The 20,529-nt window shown below is 50.4% G+C and overlaps 1 protein-coding gene across 3 annotated transcripts; it reads right to left on the reverse strand.

The window, feature by feature from the left end:
- Positions 1-46: 46 nt before the first annotated feature.
- NRN1 (neuritin 1) lies at positions 47-17,058 on the reverse strand. 3 transcript variants are annotated; one of them, XR_005627783.1, is made up of 6 exons: positions 16,442-17,058; positions 12,092-12,236; positions 8,534-9,253; positions 3,378-3,500; positions 2,143-2,192; positions 47-1,807 (listed from the first exon to the last, which is right to left on the reverse strand). XR_005627783.1 is itself a non-coding variant. In XM_039712157.1 (3 exons), exons 1-3 carry the CDS (start codon positions 16,494-16,496, stop codon positions 9,022-9,024), a joined length of 432 nt encoding a protein of 143 aa, XP_039568091.1. In that variant the 5' UTR covers positions 16,497-17,058; the 3' UTR covers positions 7,939-9,021. The 3 variants fall into 3 exon arrangements, 1 of the variants encoding a protein (XP_039568091.1); XR_005627782.1 differs by having other exon boundaries at positions 3,378-3,603; XM_039712157.1 differs by lacking the exons at positions 47-1,807; positions 2,143-2,192; positions 3,378-3,500 and having other exon boundaries at positions 7,939-9,253.
- Between the last annotated feature and the right edge of the window lie 3,471 nt (positions 17,059-20,529).

Below are 20,529 nucleotides of genomic sequence, written 5' to 3' on the forward strand. Positions count from 1 at the left end.
AGTGGGATGACAGCTCCCTAATTTGTAAAGTAGAATCATAGAACCATTAAAGCTCACTTAAAGAATTTTATTCCGTAAGATACGAGGACAGGAAAGGTTTCAGTGCAAAGAGGATAAGTGATAATAAATGCCCAGTAAAACCATGCATACATCTGCAGCTATTAAGACACACAGCAGCTTTTCTAAAATACAAATGTAGTACATGAAGTAACAAACCCTGCAGCAGCACCATGGAAAACTTTGGTCTGAAGGACAGAGTGGGAAGAAGGTCATTCCCTTTGGGATAGGACACACCTCGCTTTAGATGCTGCAGGCATACAGGTTGCATGCTAATTGTGTCTGTGTCTTCCTCTAGTCCACAGGGAGGAACGAGTGTCACCAGAGACAACCCTTACCATAGAGATATCCATTCAGCATGCCAGGTGGTGAGATGAATCCAGGTCATTTCTTTCCCTTACCAATTTTCGTGAGAGAACTTTCCATCTCCTAGAGAATACTTTCTCCAGCACGTCTCTCCAAGGCTGGCCCTTTAAGTGTGTGAGAACTCTGCAACCACAAGACAGCAATGTTTTTTCCTTCAAAACAGCTTCACTTTCCTCTCCCACCTCCCCTCTTTCCTCCTGGTGTTTAGGTCCTCTTTGCTAGCAGGATGGCTTTTTTTTCACCCCGTTGCTAGGTTGGTAGCCTAGTTTGCCAAGGAAAGGAAGCTTATGAGATCACACTGTCTGTGCAAGTGCCAGTCGGTCCCTCCTAAATAATTTTTGAGCCTGTGAACTGAGTTTGATCAAACTTGACAGGAGATAGAAGTCTCAAAGGTTTGAGCTGCCTACAAGTGCTGTGGAAGTAGGCAGGCAGAGGAGAAAAAATGCTGGGAGTGCATCCACTGCAGAAATATTACTGTATTATTAGACACCAGAGAGTCCACATCGAAGACAGTCATTACCACTGAACTCCATGGGAGATACAATTTCACAGATTCAGCAGCTCACAAGATGACTTGATTAATATGAGCATGAGCAAAATGTTCTTCTCCCCTTCTTCTAGAGCGCAAGGCTTCTAGTTGCAGAGCAGCAGGGGAGAGCGCAGAAATGACAGGCTGGTGGAGTGAATTTAGAGCTAATTGCTGCTCCTTCTCATGCCAGTCCTCGCGTGGAACTCGACTTCCCTGTGACTCCGGTGCCCCCATTTGCATGATCTGGTTCACACAAAAGATGAAATTGCACGGACTAAAGTGAGCAGAGCAAGTCCTAAATTGCCGTGGGCTCTGCTGAGGAGGGTGAAGCTGCCTTTTAATGGGCCATCATTTCTAAGGACAGCTCCATGATGAAGCATCCAGCTGGTCCAGCTCTGTCCTCCTGGCGTCGGTCGGCGTTGCAGTTGCTAACGGCGATTCATTTACCACGAGTGTGAGCTGGAACATGAGCTGAGCACCAGCAAAAGCTGTGCCTGGTGCGTGGGCTGGCTCTCATTTGTTCCTGCTGTGGCTTTTCCTAGAAGTCAGACACCCCAGGACTGCCTGACTACTGAGCCTGCTGAAAAAAAACCTTGCAGTTCCTTGTTAACACTTGCTAGGGAGAAAAACAAGCTCTTTCCACAGGTGGGATTCAAAAAGAAGTGGAAATCACTCATCTTACAGAAAAAAAGAAATATGAAGAACTAACCACAGATGACATTAAAATAAAGACTGGGGAGTTGTGCAACTTTTTGTGTTCAGTAAAATATTGATGTTTTTTTCTCCTCCTAAGCCTTCTTAGTATTGATGTGCCAGATATCTGATTTAGGTGGAGAGAGTGCAAATCACCAACACCTAAAGAAAATGGAGGGAAGGTAATTAAATGAACTTTTGATGCACAGCAAAACAGGGGGCTTGTGAGCTGTGAGCAACATGGCTGAAAACGATCTGGGATTTTGCAAGGAGGACAGATATTGCAACCTGCCCTCGACAGTCTAGCTGAGGCAGGGACTGAAATTCACAGCCTGAAACGCCTGCAGCACAGCACCTGCATGAGGCTGGGCTGCTACAGCCTTCCCTAAGATGAGGCTTCTTCAGAGAGGGACGTGAACCACAACTCTCCTGCGCCCAGGGCTGAGTGTTTTCTGTTACACAACAGACCTGTGAAGCAACAGGGGAGCATTCTTTACCTATTATTTGATGGTGTCATTTCATCCGGGCGTTTTTCTTCTGATGAAAGCTAAAAGATAAAATAAAATTTTTCTAATTAATAAAGCCTATCTCCTCATGTAGCATTTTTCACAAATCTCAAAGATCTGAAAGTGTTACTCCCATTTAATGGACACTAGGAGTAAGGGTGAAGGAGATCAAGTGAAATGTGTTGGCAACAGAAAAAACCCAAGTATTGCATCATGGCTCTAGTAAAAGGGACAAGGGCACCTATTAAGCTTCAATGAACAGCAAAGCTTAGGACAATTTTCTGACATATTGGATCTTTCAATGAGGCATTGTGAAACTAATGTGACCAATGTTCCATGCTAACAAAATATGTTCTGTATTTTTCATCTGACAACATAATTTAAGGATTTCTTAGAATATGGGAAACAAAATGAGGCAGTGCCTTTACAGGAATCATTCCTTTGCAAAAGGCAGCTTGTGCCAGAGGACTGGAAAATTGAAAGTGCCCCAAGGGAGCACAGGAATGGTAAAGACCTCTTACATTACCCAGTCAAAATAAAATGCATTAAAAGAAGTAGAAATACCAAAATGACCATTTACTGCAAAACTTATTGTACTTAAGGTACTGCTATTGTCAGAAGTACTACTACTAGAAGTCCTGACAAAGAGAGACTGTGCTAGACTCAAGGTTTGACCCTTGAAGAGGTGTATTTGGCAGAATTAGACATGTACATAGCTGTACCTGAAGAAAATTTACTGAAAGTGACTACAGCAAGATAGGTGGTTTAAGGTGGGATACATCTGATTGAAACAACTCCTATCACTATGGGGGGTTGTTTCTTTCTTATGGCTACTAATGGTTTTTTTGCTGGTTACTTGTTTTTTACTTTGGTTGACTAAGGTTCTGAGGTTTTCGTTTGCTGCCTCGGGGAGCATCAGTTTGAATACTCAGTAGTTTCCAAAGTGTTAAAGAAATTGGTGGTATTAAAGGATGCACTGCCCATCCACTCTTGAGGCTGCTTCCTGGCAAAAAAAAAAAAAAAGGGGCCCCGCAGATTTGAGCTCTGATTGAGAGATCTAGTAAGTTTTTCACAGTATTTAATAAATTGATATCATGGACAAGAAATCTGAAGGTGCAAAGCACAATGCACACACAAAGCTCTTTGTATTTTGGCAGCATGAACCTGGAGTTCATATTGGGATAACATTCCCATCTGAGGTAAAACTGAGTGTTCGAAATCCTTACCTAGGCAGAATCCACATTGACTTCAGGGGATACTTTTTCCCAGAGAATGGCTGTGTAAAGAAGGTCAGGACTAGTTGTTTGTCCCCTGCAGCAATGTTGTTTCTCTGAAGAGACTTCCAGCACCTGTGATCAGGGATTTATTACTGCTGGTGAATACCAGCAATCAGGTATTGGTCAGTCTCACTTTGACCTTCAGGAGGCTGTTTCCATCTTTTCTTCATATCAGCTTTGGAGACAAGCAAACAAAGAAACAAAATAAAACAAATAATACAGCCTAAAAAGCTAAGGCACAAGCCACAGGCTGGGTTTCTGAAAATTTGACCATTTAAACCTATTTCTTCAGTACCTCCTGAAAGGCAAAGCCTGTGCCAGCACAGTCTGCCCATTTGTTAGCAAACCCATAGCTCAGGAGCATGGGGCTTTAAGCAAAATCTTCAAACACAGACCCACCATGGGGATTTGAGGGGAAAGGAACAGCCAGTAACTCACCAGTAATAATGCTGTTGTCACTCTCCCACATCACCTCCAGTTTCTCTTCTCACTGGTAGAACTGGGCAGCAGAAGGTCCTTAACCCAAAGCAAATGAAAGCCCTTTCCTGTACTACCATTGCAATGGGCCCTGGGCTGAAACTGTCCCTCAAGAGAGGCTCCAACCAGCTGGAAGCACATTTGCCAACAGCGCAATTGATCTTCAGCTGCCTTTAGCCTAAAGAAACTCTTTCAGACATCTAAAATCGCATCTGATTTCATAACAGACTCCTCTGCAATCCCCACCACTTTGCCTGCTCTCAACCCTGCCCAAAAAAACCCCCAAAACCTAAACCAAAAAAAGCCCACCCAAACCCACTTGTGATGAAGAATGAAGTGGCTCAGAAGAATAAGTTGATTTGACACCTCCTCCTGCAAGTCCTGCCAGCCAGCTCCTGCAGCAGCCTTGCTCTGCAGCACCCTGTAAGCAGGATCTGCAGCTAAGGCAGGGGAGAGGGAAGAGGTGGAGGAGGGAGCAGGGAAGGCTGCTCACATAGAAAGCCAGGGCTATTCCTGCTGCCCGCCCTGGAGGCACCACCTCTGCATCAGGCAGGAGCATCAGAGGGAGAATCTGGCTTTCTGGATTTAACAAGCTCACTTTTCCTTTAATTGAGGCCCTCAGGCACTACTGTAGTCCACCTAATGGCACTAATCATTAATGAATCTGAAATAGAAAGGCTGAACTGTTCTCTCTCTCCTTAGGTTGTCAGCCCTTCACAGAACTTAGTGGGTTTCACTGGGCAGGACAGCAACTGCACAGATTTTAAAAGGACTCTGGAGAGGAAGAGGGCTGGAACAGCCACTAATCCATTCATCCCTAGACTGTGAAAATGAGCCAAAGACCTGGCTGCTTCCTCTGAGATATAGGCACCAAAAAGTCCTGCCAGAAATGGACACTGCACCTCATTTCATACCATGTCTCCCTGCTCCTTCCACAAGCACCAACCAGTTTGCTCTCACTACCACTCAGATTTTTCCTCAGTTTTGTGTGTCCTGGCTCAAGCTTTTGCTCACAGCACAGGCCCACTCCATCTCCCTGTTACAACCTTTGAACAGATGGGAAAAGGTCTCTTTCTATTTATTTTTTTTTCCCCTTAAAGCAAAAATAATCGACCGCCACCACCCCAGCCCAGTGCTGGCGGGGTCTCGCCGTGTCGGAGGGCAGCCCGGGCCGGGCCAAGGTGCAGCTCTGCCTGCAGGGCTCAGCCAGGCTGCTAAAAGAGGAAGGGAGGGAGGGAGGGGAGGGAGGAAGGCTGCAGGAGAGCAGCCGCAGGCCAAGCACGGGTGCATCCAGCGCTGCCGGGGAAGAAGGAGCCAGCGCTCTGCAGCCCTCCGGGGACTGCGGGGCTGCGGTTGCTCAGTCGGAGCTGGGAATAGGAATTAGGGCAGGCAGAGCCGCAATGGCTGCAACTCTTCCTGATTATCCAGCCAGCTAGAAATGCACTGGCTTGTTTGTTTCAGCTGCGGGTTTTTCCTGTTGATCTGCATTTATGTTTTGTTTTGTTGGGGTTTTTTTTATGCGTGTGTGTGTGCTCATTTCCTTTTAGGCAGGAATGATAATTTTAGTGTGGTCACTGTCAAGGTTTAAACGCTCTTCTGTTGCGTTTTTCCCCTCTCCAGTTCACCAGCTCACGTTTTCCCGGGAGTTAAGAAGGGATGTGAGAGGCTTGAACCTCTTCCAGCTCTTGCTACAGCAGCCGCTGCCTGGGGCAGCAGGACCAGCCTGGCAAGAGACAGCCCAGCCTTTCCCGCAGCCTTTACAAACCCTACAGGTGCAAGGCGGCAGGAGGCAAGTCCAGTACACTCAGTCCTTTTCTGGGACTTGGCGGAGGGCTCATGTTTCCTTGCCCACACAACATGGCAAGGCAGAGCAACCATCCATCCCTGCGGTCGAGAAAATTAAATACATGAAATCGACCATGGCACTCAGGCTTCAGCAGCGGCCCTTGCAAGGAGCAGAAAAGGGAACAAGCAGTGCCTTGCGCGTTGGGGAGCTCTTACAAAATGAACGGGCGGGAAGGAAGGGAGAGTTTGTTGGTTGCTCGTGCTCCCCGAAAAAAACCACGGAGCTGCAGGCGGGAATAGCCTCCCTTGCCAGTTTGTCCAGGGGGAGCTGAGCCGGCGGGAGCGGGGTTTGCTGCCGTCCCTGCCGCCTGTGCGGGAAATCCCGGGGTGCAATGCAGGCTAGTGCATCCCGGCCAGCTCGGCAGGCCCGCTGGCCGGCCTTGCCCCCGGGGTGAGCTCCCGACAATTATTAGCCCAAAACAGCAGAGTCCAGGAGGACTCAGAAGGGAGGAAAGGGGCCCGGGAAGCACCACCGGGCACCCTCCCCACCCGCTCCGCTGTTTTTCACTGGTTTGCCACCCTTTATTATTCTCCTCAGCGGAGGGTTAATTGGGGGATGTGCTAATTACGGAGAGATTATTCATTAGTAATTGAACTTCACACGAAGATAACTCGAGTCCGCTAATGAGCTGGAAATCGCCCCCTTATTAGGGCGTTTCAGCTTTCTTCTGTGGGGTGAGGGGAAGCTGGCAGGCTCCCTTCCATCGTGCTCCGACGGACGGGCACCGTCCAGCAGCCGGGAAGGCGGGGGCGGAGCGGGAGCACGCCCGGAGCCGAGCCGGGGGATGCGGGCAGCGGGCGGGACCGGCGCCCGGGCACCCCGGGGCGGAGCGGGGCGCTTTGCCCGCCGCTGGAGGGGGTCCCCGGGGCTCAGCCGGCACAGACAGCAAGCTGAGGAACCCCTGGCACCCCAGCAAGGGCTTCCTCTCCCCTCTCTCCTCGGCATCTGGCATTTCGTGCTACAGGAAACCGTAACAGCAGCGCCTGACCTCATGAATACAGAGATGTGCAGAGAAAAATCAATTTAGGTCTAGATCCTCTGTGGGGAGGGAAAATAACCCAAACCATTTAAACAAAGCTCTGCTCTCCAGGGTTTTCCTTTTTCTTTGGTGGTGGTGGGGATTGAATCTAGAGGGAGGGCAAAGTAAAACGAAATTCAAGCAGACCTGTGTCTGCCGAAGCGAGGCTGAGCTCTGCAAAGCCCCCCCAACACACGCATAATGTATTTTATCATTAAAAAATCAACATTGCTTCCAGTGGTAAAGGCGCCTGGCTCCAGTTCCTGAGCACATTCGTTGCTGGGATTCAATCCGTTTGGGAAATGCAGATTGGCTTGCGACCCACTGTTTGATTTATGAACTGTTACATTTGCTATTGCTTACACATTACATTGCGGACCTTGGGAAAGGAGGGAGCAGGGAGAGGGGGCGAAGGAGAGACTCTGCCACCCTACACATTGGCAAAGGAGAGCAATCGCACAGGCAGCGGCTCTCCGGCGGAATAAATCACCTCGCACCAATTCGTGGTCCCTACCTCCCCATCGCCCGCTCACCCACCCACCCACCCCCGATCGCCAGCTGGGCTCTCCTCTTATAAGCAAAAAGGACGTGATCACTATTTGATGTATATTTCTTTATAAAGGCATCAGGCGTCTATAAATAGCCGAGGTTAGAGCAGCTTCTGCTGCGAAATCAATACCCCGTCCCCCCTTCCCCTTGCTCCTTCGGCTGAGCTGCCTTATTAATTATGAAAGGGCTCCTCTGAGCCCCGGCTCCGGCTCCGCAGCCTCCTCCTTAATGGTGGTCGCTGCCTTCCCTCGGCCGGGGCTGGGCAGCGCTCCGCGCCCGCGGGAGAGCCGCGCCGCCCGCCCCGCGCTCCCGGGAAAACGGGAAAACGGGAAAACGGGGCTGCTGCGGCGCGCGGCTTCGCCGGGAGGAGGAGGAGGAGGAGGGTGGGAGGGTTTACAGCATGTGTTTAAGGAGCAAAAGAAAGGGGAAAGTAAAAAGAGAAAAAAAAAAGAGAGAGAGAGAAAGGCTTCGACTAAGCGATTGAGGCAACCTGTCCCTGTTTGAACTGAAATTGCCGTGCTCGTCAAGGGATGGGTTCAAGATTTAGACTTCCTCGCCTTAAAAGCCCCGTCCTTTCCAAGATACTCTAGGCATATTTTATAAAAAGGACGACACCCTCATTTCAAACAATAATTTTTATTTTATACTTCTGTCTATACTTTGTAGCAAATCTTTTTTTGTTATTTTTTGCTGAATTGACTTTATAATAAACTTTTGTTTAAATTACATTTTTCTTCTCTTTTAAAATCAAGGCTCTTTTTTTTTTTTCAAAATCATTTTGCTGTTGTTATTTTTTTTTCCTTTAGGTTTACATTTGAACCCCCTTTTTGTGATCTCTACGGTTGGATATTCAGGTATTTTACTGTTATGTGTAACATCTAAAACAAAGAGGAGGAAAAAATTAAAGGCAGTGAATTCGGAAAGATGCCTTCGAACAGCAAGTAAAGGTAAACTCTCAGAGATGTTAGCAGCATTCCGTCATTCCTCCGGGCATTTAGATACGTCTTTCTTACTCTTGCTCCTTCCTTCCTTAGCTGTTCGTTTCCCTCTCTTTCTCTCCCTCTCTCGCTCTCTTTTCCCCTTGAGGAAAAATGTTCTTTTTTATTTATTTTTAATTTTTTTTCCCAGTGGAATGACCAAAAAAAACAAGCGACTGTGGAGGAAAGATGAGAGATTGTGAATTATTCACCATATGCTTCACACGTGGACATCTACCTTGGATTTCTCGCCAGTGCCTTTTCCTGTCTGCGGTTTTTGTTCTCGCCTCGCACACTGCCACATTTTTAGCGGAGCCCGTGGCTCGCCGGGAGGTACCCGGCCGATTACAGCCTTAGCAGTAGGTGGCCCAGAGCCGTTCCTGAGATTGCGTTTGCACAACGAGGGCTCGAGTTAGTTTCTTTATATTTTTCTCTATTTTTGATTCGAAGCGATAGTAAAGCTGAGGTCCGATTTGGGCTGCGCGCCGCTGCCTGTTTGGTAAGATTTGGCAAATAAAACACAAAAAAAGAAAAAAAAAAAGAAAAAAAAAAAAGGAGAACGCTTCCACAGTCCTACATGGGTGTTTCACCATCATCAGCCACCACCACCACCATCATCATCATCATCAACCACAGAAAAGCACAACGTCCCCAAAGCAACGGATGGACACTTCCTCTATAGATCCAGCACATGGAGAGGGTGTGGGTGTGAGTGTGCTCGCCCCCCTAGAAAGGCAGCCAGGTCACTAGGGCGGCCCACAGAGCCGCCAGGAGCAGGGGCAAGGCCGGCGGGAGGAGGGACGGTGCCGCGCCGCTGCCGCCTCCGCACAGTTCAAATAAGCTGCCTTGGAAATCGAGGTTTTTGGATTCCCGTCTCAATTTCTCCCAGAGGTCTGTCGCTCCTTCCTGGCAATCGGTGAGCGCTGTGAGGGTGCAGGCGTGGAAATCATCCCAGTACCTGCAGCAAGGGAGAGCAGCCGGCGTCAAAAGAGGCACGCACCCACCTTCCCGGGGAGGGGCCGCCCTCGCCCCCTCCTCCGCCGGCGCAGCCAGCCGGGCGTGCCGAAAAGGGAGGCTGGGCCGGCGGGGAGGAGCCGCCGGCTGAGGGTTCGGGGGTCCCCCCCATCCCCAGCCCCGCCTTCGGCACCAGCCCTGTCAGGGTGCTGCAAACATTGCTCTGCCGGGTTTCTGGCGGAGGGGTCTTTGCCTGACGGGGACATGCACCCCTCGGCTGCCAGGAGCCAGCCCAGGAGCCCGCGGGCTCGTCCCGAGGGTTTCTCGTCACCGGTGGGAGCGGGCAGATGGGGGTGGGAAAGGCTCCCTTTAGGGTGCGGCGTGTAGAAACCCCCGGGAGGGATTCCCCGGGGCGGGAAAAGGCCCTTACTGCAGGAAAAGCTCAAGGAGGAAGAGCAGGAGAAGCAGGAAGGGTAGGAGAAGGAAGAAGGAGCATCTTCCGCTTCTGGGCGCCTCGCACCGACCCGCAGCAGGGCAGCGGGAACCACCCCTGATACGTGGCCAGGGGAATATAGGCAGGGAAGAGATTCGCTTTTCTATAATAATTTCCAGCTATTCGCACAAATTTCCCTCCTTTTTTTAATTTTCTTTTTTTTTATTTCTTTTTTTTTTTTTTTTCCCCCAATTCCTTTCTTCACGGGGACTGGAGCGGCATTTGTCGCCGGGGCAGACACCCGTCGTCCCATGGACCGCATGGGGAGGATAGTGAAGGATCTTTCCTCTCCATGTCTGGGTTATGGAAAATCACCCCGAATCTGCCCTCCGCCTTCTTTTCCCCCCACGCCTCAAGGCAGACGTCTGCGAAACTGGGTCTTGATTTTCTTTATTTTCCTTTTTTTTTTTTCCTTTCCAAAGTAGTCCTACTGCCTCTAATTTATGAGCACTCTAAGCTGGTTGTAGACTCCCAATGTTTGCTACATTTGTAATAAATAATGAGATACTGAGAAGCCAGAGTCTGAGAGTGTGCTTCTCCTGCAGTATTTCTGCTGTAATTGCATCTCCCAAAGGAAAATTAAATCTTTCACCATCTTTTTTCAATACACATCCCGGCACAGGGTGAAGGCAATCGGATGGTGGAAGGTGGTCGGGAAAAGGGTCTTTCTTGGAAAAGAGTTATCTTTAGAGATCAGGATAACATCTGATCTGGCACTCGAGGGCACAAGATACCATATCAGGACCTTGCTGCCCCTGGGTATTTATTTCTGTTGCAGGACACAAAGTAAACAGCATTTACAGGAGGTGCCAGCCTTTTTAGGTGTTTGAGGGAGAGAGGAGTGGTACAGTCTCTTCACACTTTTTTTCCTTTCCTTTCCTTTCCTTTCCTTTCCTTTCCTTTCCTTTCCTTTCCTTTCCACCTTCCCATTTCATGTCTTTTGTTTCCTGATTTTTGCGGAGCAAAATAAAACCCCAAAACTATTCTAAACTTATTTATATCTAAAGATACTATCTCGTTTCTAAATATTTATTTTTATTATTTTTTAACGGAGGGATTTTGTACTGAAAAAGGAAAAAAAACCCCCTTGTGCTGCAATCCTGCAACCGCCTTTTTTTTTTTTTATTAATGTGTGGGGTTTGGGTTTGGGGTTTTTTTTTTTTTTTTTCTTTTGTGGGGGTTTTTTTTTTTTTTTTTCTTTTGTGGGGGTTTTTTTTTTTTTTTTTCTTTTGTGGGGGTTTTTTTTTTTTTTTTTCTTTTGTGGGGGTTTTTTTTTTTTTTTTTCTTTTGTGGGGGTTTTTTTTTTTTTTTTTCTTTTGTGGGGGTTTTTTTTTTTTTTTTTCTTTTGTGGGGGTTTTTTTTTTTTTTTTTAATGTGTGTGGTTTGGGTTTGGGGTTTTTTTTTGTTTTGTTCTTTTGTGGCGGTTTTTTCCTTTTTCCTCCCAGACATATCGAAAATGCTCGACTTTTCCTCCCTGTGCGGGACATGATTTTGCAAGGCAAGCTCTTTTTCTCCTCCTAATATTTTTGTTGCTGTTGTTATTGCTATTATCATTATTATTACTACTATTATTAATATTATTATTATTATTATTATTCCTCTTTATCGTTGCCTTTTCCTTCCTGTCCCCTCTGTGACAGGAGCAGGGCGAAACTGGGGGCAAATGGTTTTTCCCGGGGCCATGGAGGTGGCAGGAGAGAGCTGGCGCTGGGACGGCCGCCTCTCTGCCGCTGGGCGATTCATATCATGCCAGGGCCCTTCCCTTTTTAATTAGGTTTTGTTTTCCGAGGGGCCGCCTCCCCAGCGCCGGCTGTGCCCGGCCGGGGCGGGCAGCATCGCAGCGGCCTCGGGGGGAGCCCGGAGCCCGCAGGGTGAGCGAGTCCCGCGGGCAGCAATAAGGAAAGGGATAACGATCCCCGGGCAGCTAATGTCAGCACCCCAGTGCGGGTGGGGGGAAGGGAAAGAATACGAAAGAGGAGCTAAGGAGCTAATTAGGGAAAAGAAAAAAAAAATAAAAAAAAAAACAACCAAAAACCAAAAACCAAAAACAACCAAACCAAAACAAACAATCCTCAGATTCATTGAGGCAAAAAAAGAGATAGGGAAAAAAAAAAAAAAAGACGTTGTAAAAGATTCCCTCCAGACTTCGCTGTTCCCCAAGCCCGGCCTGTCCCCGTGACAGTGAGCTTGGAGGGACCCTGGAGCGGAGAATCCAACCCCAAAGCGTAACCCCGCGTTACTTGTGTTCCTTCCCTCCTTCCCGCCACCATCCGGCCTCGCCCCCCTCGCCCAGCCCCGGGTGACCCCCACTGTCCCCCCGCGGCCCCGAAGAAGAGAGGAAAGACCTACGCGCAGATCGTTTGGAGATTTCTCTTGTCGTCCAGGTCCTGCGGGTAGTTGGCCATGTTATCGCCCAGCCGCAGCAAACAATCGGAGAAGCCCCTAAAGACCGCATCGCACCGCCCCGCCGCTCTCACCGCCTGCACCAGGTACGCTGCGGGGCAGGGGCACAGGTCAGGACTCGCCTCTCGCCTTCTCCTCCCCCCGCCCGCCCCCAGCCCTTGCTAAAAGCGCGACCCGGGGCAGGAGAGGGGCGGCGGGACCGAGCCAGGCTCGCCATCGCACTCGAGGAGGGAGCCAGGGGCTTTTCGCCCTTTGCTTTTTAAGTACCGGAGGGTTCGGTGTCTGTGGATTAACGGCGTTGCTTTCATTAATTTTTTTTTTCTTCTTTTTTTTTTTTTTCCCCCCCTTTTTTTGCGGCGTCGCTTTCATTAATTTTTTCTTTTTTTTCTTTTTTTCCCTCCTTTTTTTTTTTCTTTAAGGGGAGAGGAGGAGGGGAGGTGGAGATGCGCTGCCTGCTTCTCCCCGGACTTGATCCTTTGTTAGAAAATTCCTCCTGGAAGCAGCAGGAGCGTTTCTCCGTACAAACGCAGGCGCACGCACACGCTCCCTACTGCCCAGGTCGCTGGGCAAACACCGTGCAAGGCGCAGCGGGAAAAAAAAATTAAATTAAATTAAAAATAATAAAAAATCACTAGAAAGAGCTGCGATAGAGACACTCAAAGAAGGGACAGTGACATCACGCAGACACCTGCGGGGGTGCCGAGCCGGCCGTGCCTGTGCTGGGGGCGGCGGGGCGGGACCCGGCCGGGGCGAGCCCCGCTCCCCCAAACCCGCTGCCCGGGCATCCCTCGGGATGGCTCCAGCCGAGGGCATCTGGTTCAGTGCAGCAGGAACCGACACAAGCACAACCGCCTGCAAAGGCGGGAAGAAAAGGAGTTACGGGCTCCTCCTGCGTGCCCGGAGAGGACACGGGACCGGACGGGACGGGACGGGACGCGGGACCCTCGGCAGGGCGTGTGTCACCGCACGGCATCCCGCACATGCCGGGGGTACCCGGGCACGGCCGCCAGCCGCCCTCCTGCCCGCGGCGGGAGGGAGCCGGGGACGCCGCGGTGTCCCTAGGCCCGGGGATGTCGCTGCGGCCAGCGGGGGCGGGAAGGGGCTTCCCCCGTCCCTTGAGGAGGAGCCCCTTGCCGCCCACACCGTCGGGCGGGGACGCCTCCCGCGCCGTGTCCCCAGGGAATGGCTGTGACGGGTTTGTGTGTGCGTGTGTTTCCTTGCCGGGTACCGGTTACAAGCTAAATGGCTGACTCCAAAAGAGACTGTTTCAACCCAAATCCTCCTCTTGCCGTTTGATTCATCGCTAACATGACTTGGTGGCCACTCCCCTCTACACACACACACACACACACACACCCCCACCCCAGCACCAGCCGCCACATCAAACCCCCAGCAGGCTCCAGACATTGGCTGCGATAGGAAAAAAAAAAAAAAAAAAAAGAAAAAAAAAAAAAAAAGAAAAAAAAAAAAAAAAGAAAAAAAAAAAAGCCAGGCAAACAAATAGAGAAGAACCGAAGACCATCCCGAGGGTAAAACCATGTCCTATAAAACCCGCGCCATCTCGCTCCAGCAGCTACAGCGGAGGGGGAGTAGCCACGAATTTCTGCAAAAAAGTGTCGGGCTGGGCTGAAAATCTGGGGTTCGAAGAGGAGCCCTGCCCCAGGCTGGGGCCGGGGGAACGGGCAGGGTTGGCGGGGGTCACGTTTGGGACCAGTGGTGAGCCGAGCATCCCTCGCCCCCGAGGGGCAGCCTGGCCCTGTCTGCCCGTGCCGCCGCCTCCGCACGGGGTATCCCCGGCTCTAAGCTGCCCCAAAACCCGCCAATAAATTAAATATATATATATATATATATAAGGAAGGGGGAAAAAAAGGAAAAAAAGCAAAAGCGGATAGACACGGTTCCTGTCTGGTTCAAAGACAACGGGATTTCTCATGAACTAGGTCGCTTGTGCCTTGCCGTTGCCACGACCTTCCACACCCCGCACCCCCGCTCGGAGACAGCAGCGTGCAGCAATGTGCAATGCAGCAGGACCGCAGGAGCCCTCCGTGACGGGCCGGGCCCCCTCCCGAAACCCATTCCCGTTCTCCCAGTCCTGCGGCTGGTCTATCCCTCCTGTCCCTTCCGCGGAGATTGAGCCCACCACAACCCCCAGCTCGGTCATCTCCCAAGATGTCAGGGATTTCGGACAGCTCCAATCTCCTATGCCGAAATCCTAAATAAATAAATAAATCATTCCCGCCCGCCAGCCCGCCCCCCCCCCTTTTTTTTTTTTTTTTTTTTTAAGTCCCGGTGCATAGACATTTTGGGAACGAGCCGAGCATCCATTTCACACGAGCCTTTACCGGGGACGGGGCAAAGCCGGTGGCCCTTCGCAAACCCCACACCGACAGGCAGAAGCTGATTCCGGGGGTGGGGAGGTGTGGAGGAGGTGGGGGGAAGGTTACCCTAAATACCGAAGGAGGAGCAGAGAGCAGAAAAGCCCTCCACGAGCTCCAGAGCTGTCCCCTTTCAGGGCACCGCAAAGCCACCGCACCGCCACCATCCCCTCGGTGTGCAGCAGTATTTGGGGGTAACTTTCCAAATGACTGCTCATGCTCATGCCAGCCCGGGAATGGCATTTCCCAGCGACTTTAGCTGCCTTTTGAAATTTGAAATAAAATCCATCCTCGGCTGAACCAAATAAACACAGCAGAAAGAAAATCTTCCTCCTCCTCCTCCAAATGAATGAACGAACACACAAACAAAAATTGCAAGGATTGAAATTAAGGATAACATGCAAATAAAGCCTCCCCCCTTCTTTCTGTGACAGTACAAAAAACTGGCCTTGTGAAGAGTTCAGCCTTATTTAAAATGGAATGGTAATACGAATGTAGGGGTTTGCATCATTTAACCACATTTCCCAGAGGTCAACATTTCGTTGCACTATTTCTTCACACCCCCCCCCATCTTTTATTAGATGAATAAATGTTCAAGGGTTTTTTTGCCTCGCTTTCTAATTCTCCCCTCCTTTTACAATTTTTTTTTCCTTCTTCTTTCTTTGTTACCCATAAAATTCTGCAGAGGTTTTCTGGAGAGGAGTGTGACCGAGCAAAAGGACCTCTAAATAGCAATGCCGATCTTTTTTTTTTAAATTGTATCAGAATTCCTTTGCAGGGAAATATTTTCAAAGAGCTGTTCACACCTGACAGTCTAGATAATAAAAGACGTGCTTTAATCCCCTTTTCATTAAAACCCAGTTTTGGGTCATGCTCGGGAAACTACATATCCAGCAGATAATCTTTAAAATTTGCCTATAGAGGACCAAAGTGGTCATTAACTTGGAGATTGTTTAATGTCCGTAACTAAAAAAAAAAAAAAAAATCTCAGGAAAGAAAGGTATAAAATGAACCCGAGAGCAAACCAACAAAAGCAACCGGCTGAAACCCCAAGATATTGAACAAAACCGGCAACAAGCACAGAAAATACACACCGGCATGAAAAGAAACCTGTTCTATTTTAAGTAACAGCATATATAGAATTTTTTGGACCTGCTCGATTTTTGACAGGTCTTCTACAAGCACAAAATTAACGACTGGGCGGTGGGACTCAGCGATTTTTTAAAGTCATTTTTATTTGTTTAATCGCTGCATTCCAGTTCATTATTTCCTTTAATTTAGTGATGGGTTTTCTTTGGTTTTAAGATGCTCTACGAATGGGAAAACGTTCTGGTTCCCAAAGGGAGACCTTCGCTTGTCCCCCTGATTTTCTGCAAAAAAAAAACCCCAAAAAACTTTCCAGCTAGATCTCTCGCAAGACATTTTGTCTCCGTTCTTATTTCTCTGTCCCTCGGGGAGAGGAGGAAAATTTCTTAGCACTGGAGTCACCAAACTGTAAGTGGAAGGGAATGAAGGGGACATCCGAAAACCAGATACAAACGCAACCGCTCGTGGGGACCGAGAGAAAAGGAGGGAAAAGAAGGAAGAAGAGGCGGAGGGAAAATAAAAAAGCGAAGTACGAGCGAGCATGCACCGCTTTAGGAAAACGAAAACCAAAAGTGGTCTACGAGGAATCAGCACCCGGCTCTCTTTCCCGCGGGCTCCCGTGCCCGGCGAGCGCGGCGGAGCGCGGAGCTGCGGCCGCGGAGGGAAGGCGCGGAGCGCAGCGCGGGGTCCCGCCGCCCGCCCCGCACCGCACCGCACCGCACCGCCCCGCAGCGCGGCCCCCCGCGCGGGCTATCCCGACGCTCCGCTCCTTCCCGCAGGCACCAGCCGGGCTGGGGCGCGCACAACTTGACACGGAATTTGGCAGTCCACTTACCTATCTGCACAGCAAGGATCAGAGAAATATAACTGCCGTTCAACTTAAGTCCCATCCTACATTTAGTAAAACCATTTGCGGCTGCAGATCTTTAAATAGTTACTTTGGAGAACGTGGGGGAAAGCTGAAAAATAGACATTGCCAACAAGTTCCGAGCAGCGGAGGACTTTGCAGACAAGGGGGGGAGACAAGAGGAGAAGGAGAGGAAGAGGGAGGCAGCGGGAGAGGGCGAGGAAGGCTGGCTGGGAATGGTTCGCTCCATTAGGAGGGGGCGGAGGAAGTACAGCCTCACGCCCACCACCGGCCCTGACGTGGGGGGATGACACCGACCGGGTTTTTTTCCCCCCTTCTTATTTTTTTTTTTTATAAATGTGCACCTTGGAAGAGGAGCGCCATTTATAGGCATCACAGGCTGGATTCACCCGCTCTCCCCGTGTCCCCCCGCCCCATAAATCGCCGAGAAACTCCCCCCGCTCCCCGCGTTCCTCCTGCCCCGTGTGGTGGCGATGGGGGCGGCAGCCGGGACCGTCCCCCCGGGGCGGGAGCGCTGCGGGGGCGGGAGGGGACACACAGACACGGACACACAGACACACAGACGCGCACACAGACACGCACGCGGAGGAGCCGCCCCCCGGGGGTGGGGATAGCACGGCAGGGCCCCCCCGCCCCCGGGGCCGCCCCGTCGGGGCTGGCCGGCCCGGCCCCCGCGCCGCGCAGGGGACAGGGACGTGCGGGGGTCCCCTCCCCCTGCCCGCCCCTCCCCCACCATGACGTCACCCTCGGGCTGAGGTTTGGGGGGAGCGGGGAAGGAGGGGGAATGGTCTCTCCCGGCCTTTTTGCCGGCGCTCAATGCCGGCGGCAGCAGCCCGGCGGTGACACCGCAGAGGGTGGCGTGCAGAACGGGGTCACGCGTGGGACACCCCGGTGGGGCTGTCCTGCGGCCGGGACCGTGGCACCCAGCCATGGCACCCCGTCCTCTGGGGACAGGCTACAGGTGTGATGGGGCTGCGTGGAGGGCATGGGGCCGCCCGAGGCCCCGATGAGCCCTGCCGGGGATAAGGCTCGTTCTGGGGTACTCCGTCACACAGGCACTCTCCCGGGACCGTCCTCAAGGCCACCCAGCAGCACGACAGGGACCTCAAGGTGCCAGCATGGGCTTCTTCCAGCACAAAGTAATCAGAGAAAACCCCTACAGCCTTCTCCCGTGGCTCTTGCACTGCACAGTTTCCCCCCTGCCCAGCTCAGCCCTGACCTTCATTACCCATCTCCAGGGGGCTCGTCAGAGTGAAAATTACTGCTGCCTTCCATTCCTCCCAGCTCCCCCAGGCCTGCAGTCCTGCTGTGCTGGCTGTGCTGCAGGGTCCTGGACCAGCTATTGGTCCGTCTCTTTTACAAACCACTCGTGTCAATAGTCAGACCTGAATGACAGCAGCTGCCAGGCCGGGGACCCACGACCCCCATGGGCTGCAAATGCAGCCACCCGGCAAGGAGAGGGATTGCAGGGGGTTAAATGACAGTGCAACTAAGAGCAAAGGAACTGGAGGGCAAGAGGGAAAGCTTCCTTGCTGAGAGCTCCATTCACAAAATAGTGCTGGGGAATGCCACTGCCTCTTTAGGTCTCCCTAATGTGTGCAGTGACAGCCTGCATGTGCATCCCCTCAAAGCCATCATGAACCCCCAGGCTCTGTTTCTCCAACTCAAAGGCAAGGGTAATTTTGGGTAACTACGCCAGTCGTCAGCTGGGCCCTGCAGATGAAAAATGCTGGCTTGCCACCTCTGTGCCTTCCTATAATTTCCTTTAGTTCCACCTTTTCTTCCTATTTATAGATTTCCACTATGGACAGAGAGAAGAATTAGAGGACAGAGCTGGCTGAAAACTAATCTGAGGAATTAAAAAAAAAAAGGTTCATTTTCAGCCAGCTCTCAGAGCCAGCTCAGCACGTGGGCACACGGCAGTGAATGAAGTGCAAGGCACAGGCCAGGGGCTGTGTCCCCTGGCAGCTTGCCCTTCCATTCACTCCACCATAAAGCTGCAGCCCAGAGTAGGGTTGTCTTTTAAACACCCTCCTGAACACATTGGCAGTGTCAAGGAGGCGAATGATAAGCTTTGCACTGTGCACAAAGTTCTCCTTCAAAGTAGCAAAAGTTTTGAGTTTAAGATGAAGCTGAGGCAAAGCACTTTTACCCAGCTCTTTGCTGCTGTGGTGATATGGGATTTTATAATGCATAAGAGAGATTGAAGCAGTTATCAAAACGTGGAGCCCTTCCTTTTACCCAGAGGGATGGGTTTGATAGCCCAAAAGATCTTTTATATCTCATAGCTGGTGCATTATCAGCATAAAAAAAGGAAGAGGATGAAAGGAGTGTTGGTTGAGGTACATGGACATGAACACTGGACTTTTCAGGTCTTGGCAGCTTGGCCATTTATGGCTGTACTTGCTGTTAAGAAGGACAAGACACGTTTGCAGGAGTGCCAGATTGTGGAGGCTGCAGCCAGAGGAATTTTTCATTTTACTGCTCTGTCCTACTGATAACTTTATTTGTTTATTGATTTATTATTTCTTATTGATTTATATACATATCTGCTAGGGTTTTGACTGTTCCTTTTTTTTTCTGAGGGCAGACAAGCTATAGCTTCAGGTAAATGTTGGGCTGGCTCCAAGAGGCTTGGGTTGAATATTACACTCTGCAAATCTGCTTTGGAATTAACTTTGGGGCAGTTTCCAATGCACAATCAGGAAGAGTTTAATATCTGGCTTTTGATATGTCTATCACTGCCGAAACAACTGTAGCCTCTGGCAATCTGGCCACAAGTCTCATAAGAACAGGCATTTCTAGGCGATTTCTGGCCAAGCAACAACAAAAAGAGATCTCACAGCTAGAGGCATCAATTACAGAAGAGAAAAGGGTCTGGCCAAATTCCTCTAAATGTTCTTGACTTCTGTGGCACTCCAGATCTGTCTGAAATTCAAGCCTGACTCCAGTCTTACCACCTTCCCTGCCCCAGGAAGGGGCCCACTGCACTATAGATTCTGAACACACGCCAGCAGTTTCTGCCCATCTCAAATAGCAGCACTCTCAGCTCTATTGGAGCCGGGGAGCAGGATGAAGTGGGGACAGTTGTTTATCAGACTGTCCTTTTTTTCTTTATTTTTCCCCCAACCTGGTATTAGAAGGTATCATGTTTTAGAAGGTGCTTGAATATCAGCCTGCCTCTGAAAGACATCAGTCTGCGATTAAGGAGAGGAACATCTGACGGTGCCCTGCTCAGTTCCTGTTAGGACAATTTGCTCTTCAGCACGATTTCGCCCTTGTTTTTCAGAAAAAGCTCTCCACGCTGGCAGCAGCAGCAGGCTCATGCTCCACTTGTGAGGGGTGGCTGCCATGTCATGCCGTGGTGGCGTGTGCTGCTGCCGTGGCGGAGGCAGACGGACGGAGCCCACGGCTGCTGGCCGGATTTAGCAGTGCCAGAGATAGCGCCGGGCACGGCGTGGGCTGCTGCGTGTGCCCAAGGGCTGCGTGGATGTTTGGGTGGGCAGCCCTGAGCTCCTGCTGCTGCCAGGCACAGAGCAGTGTGCTGGGCAGATGATTTAATTCCAGCTTAGCTCCACAGAAATTATCTACCACAAGGGGACCCACCACGTTTAGAGGATGTGTTTTCTCATTTAGTTTTTTTGGCTGGCTGACTGTCATGGCTGAAACTCAAAAGAGGCAGCCGGCTCAAGGTAACAGAGAGATGCTTTCCCCAGCAAAGCTGTCTGTATCCCCACAAATTCTTTTTCACTTCATCCCTTTTTTAAAATGCAAAATATCTCTTCAAACAGCTCACACCATGGGCTTTTTATTTCATGTTTTCAGGCTAGTAATAGGGATAAAAACTAAATCTTTGGTGCTGTCAGTCAGAGACTGATTTATTCAAAGCGTCGTCTCAGGTTGAAGGGGAGGGTCCGGTGATCACGGTGATATTTAAAAAGTCCCTCCCATGGGTGTTGAGCAATGTATTCGCTGTTAGCTCATCCTGCAGTAACACTGCCTCTACCAGGAGGTGACCGCTTGCTTTTTCTCTCCCTCACCGGCAGCCAGAGACC

The sequence above is a fragment of the Passer montanus genome, unplaced genomic scaffold, assembly GCF_014805655.1.
Source record: "Passer montanus isolate IOZ18808 unplaced genomic scaffold, ASM1480565v1 scaffold26, whole genome shotgun sequence".
In the NCBI taxonomy this organism is placed as follows: Eukaryota; Metazoa; Chordata; class Aves; order Passeriformes; family Passeridae; genus Passer; species Passer montanus.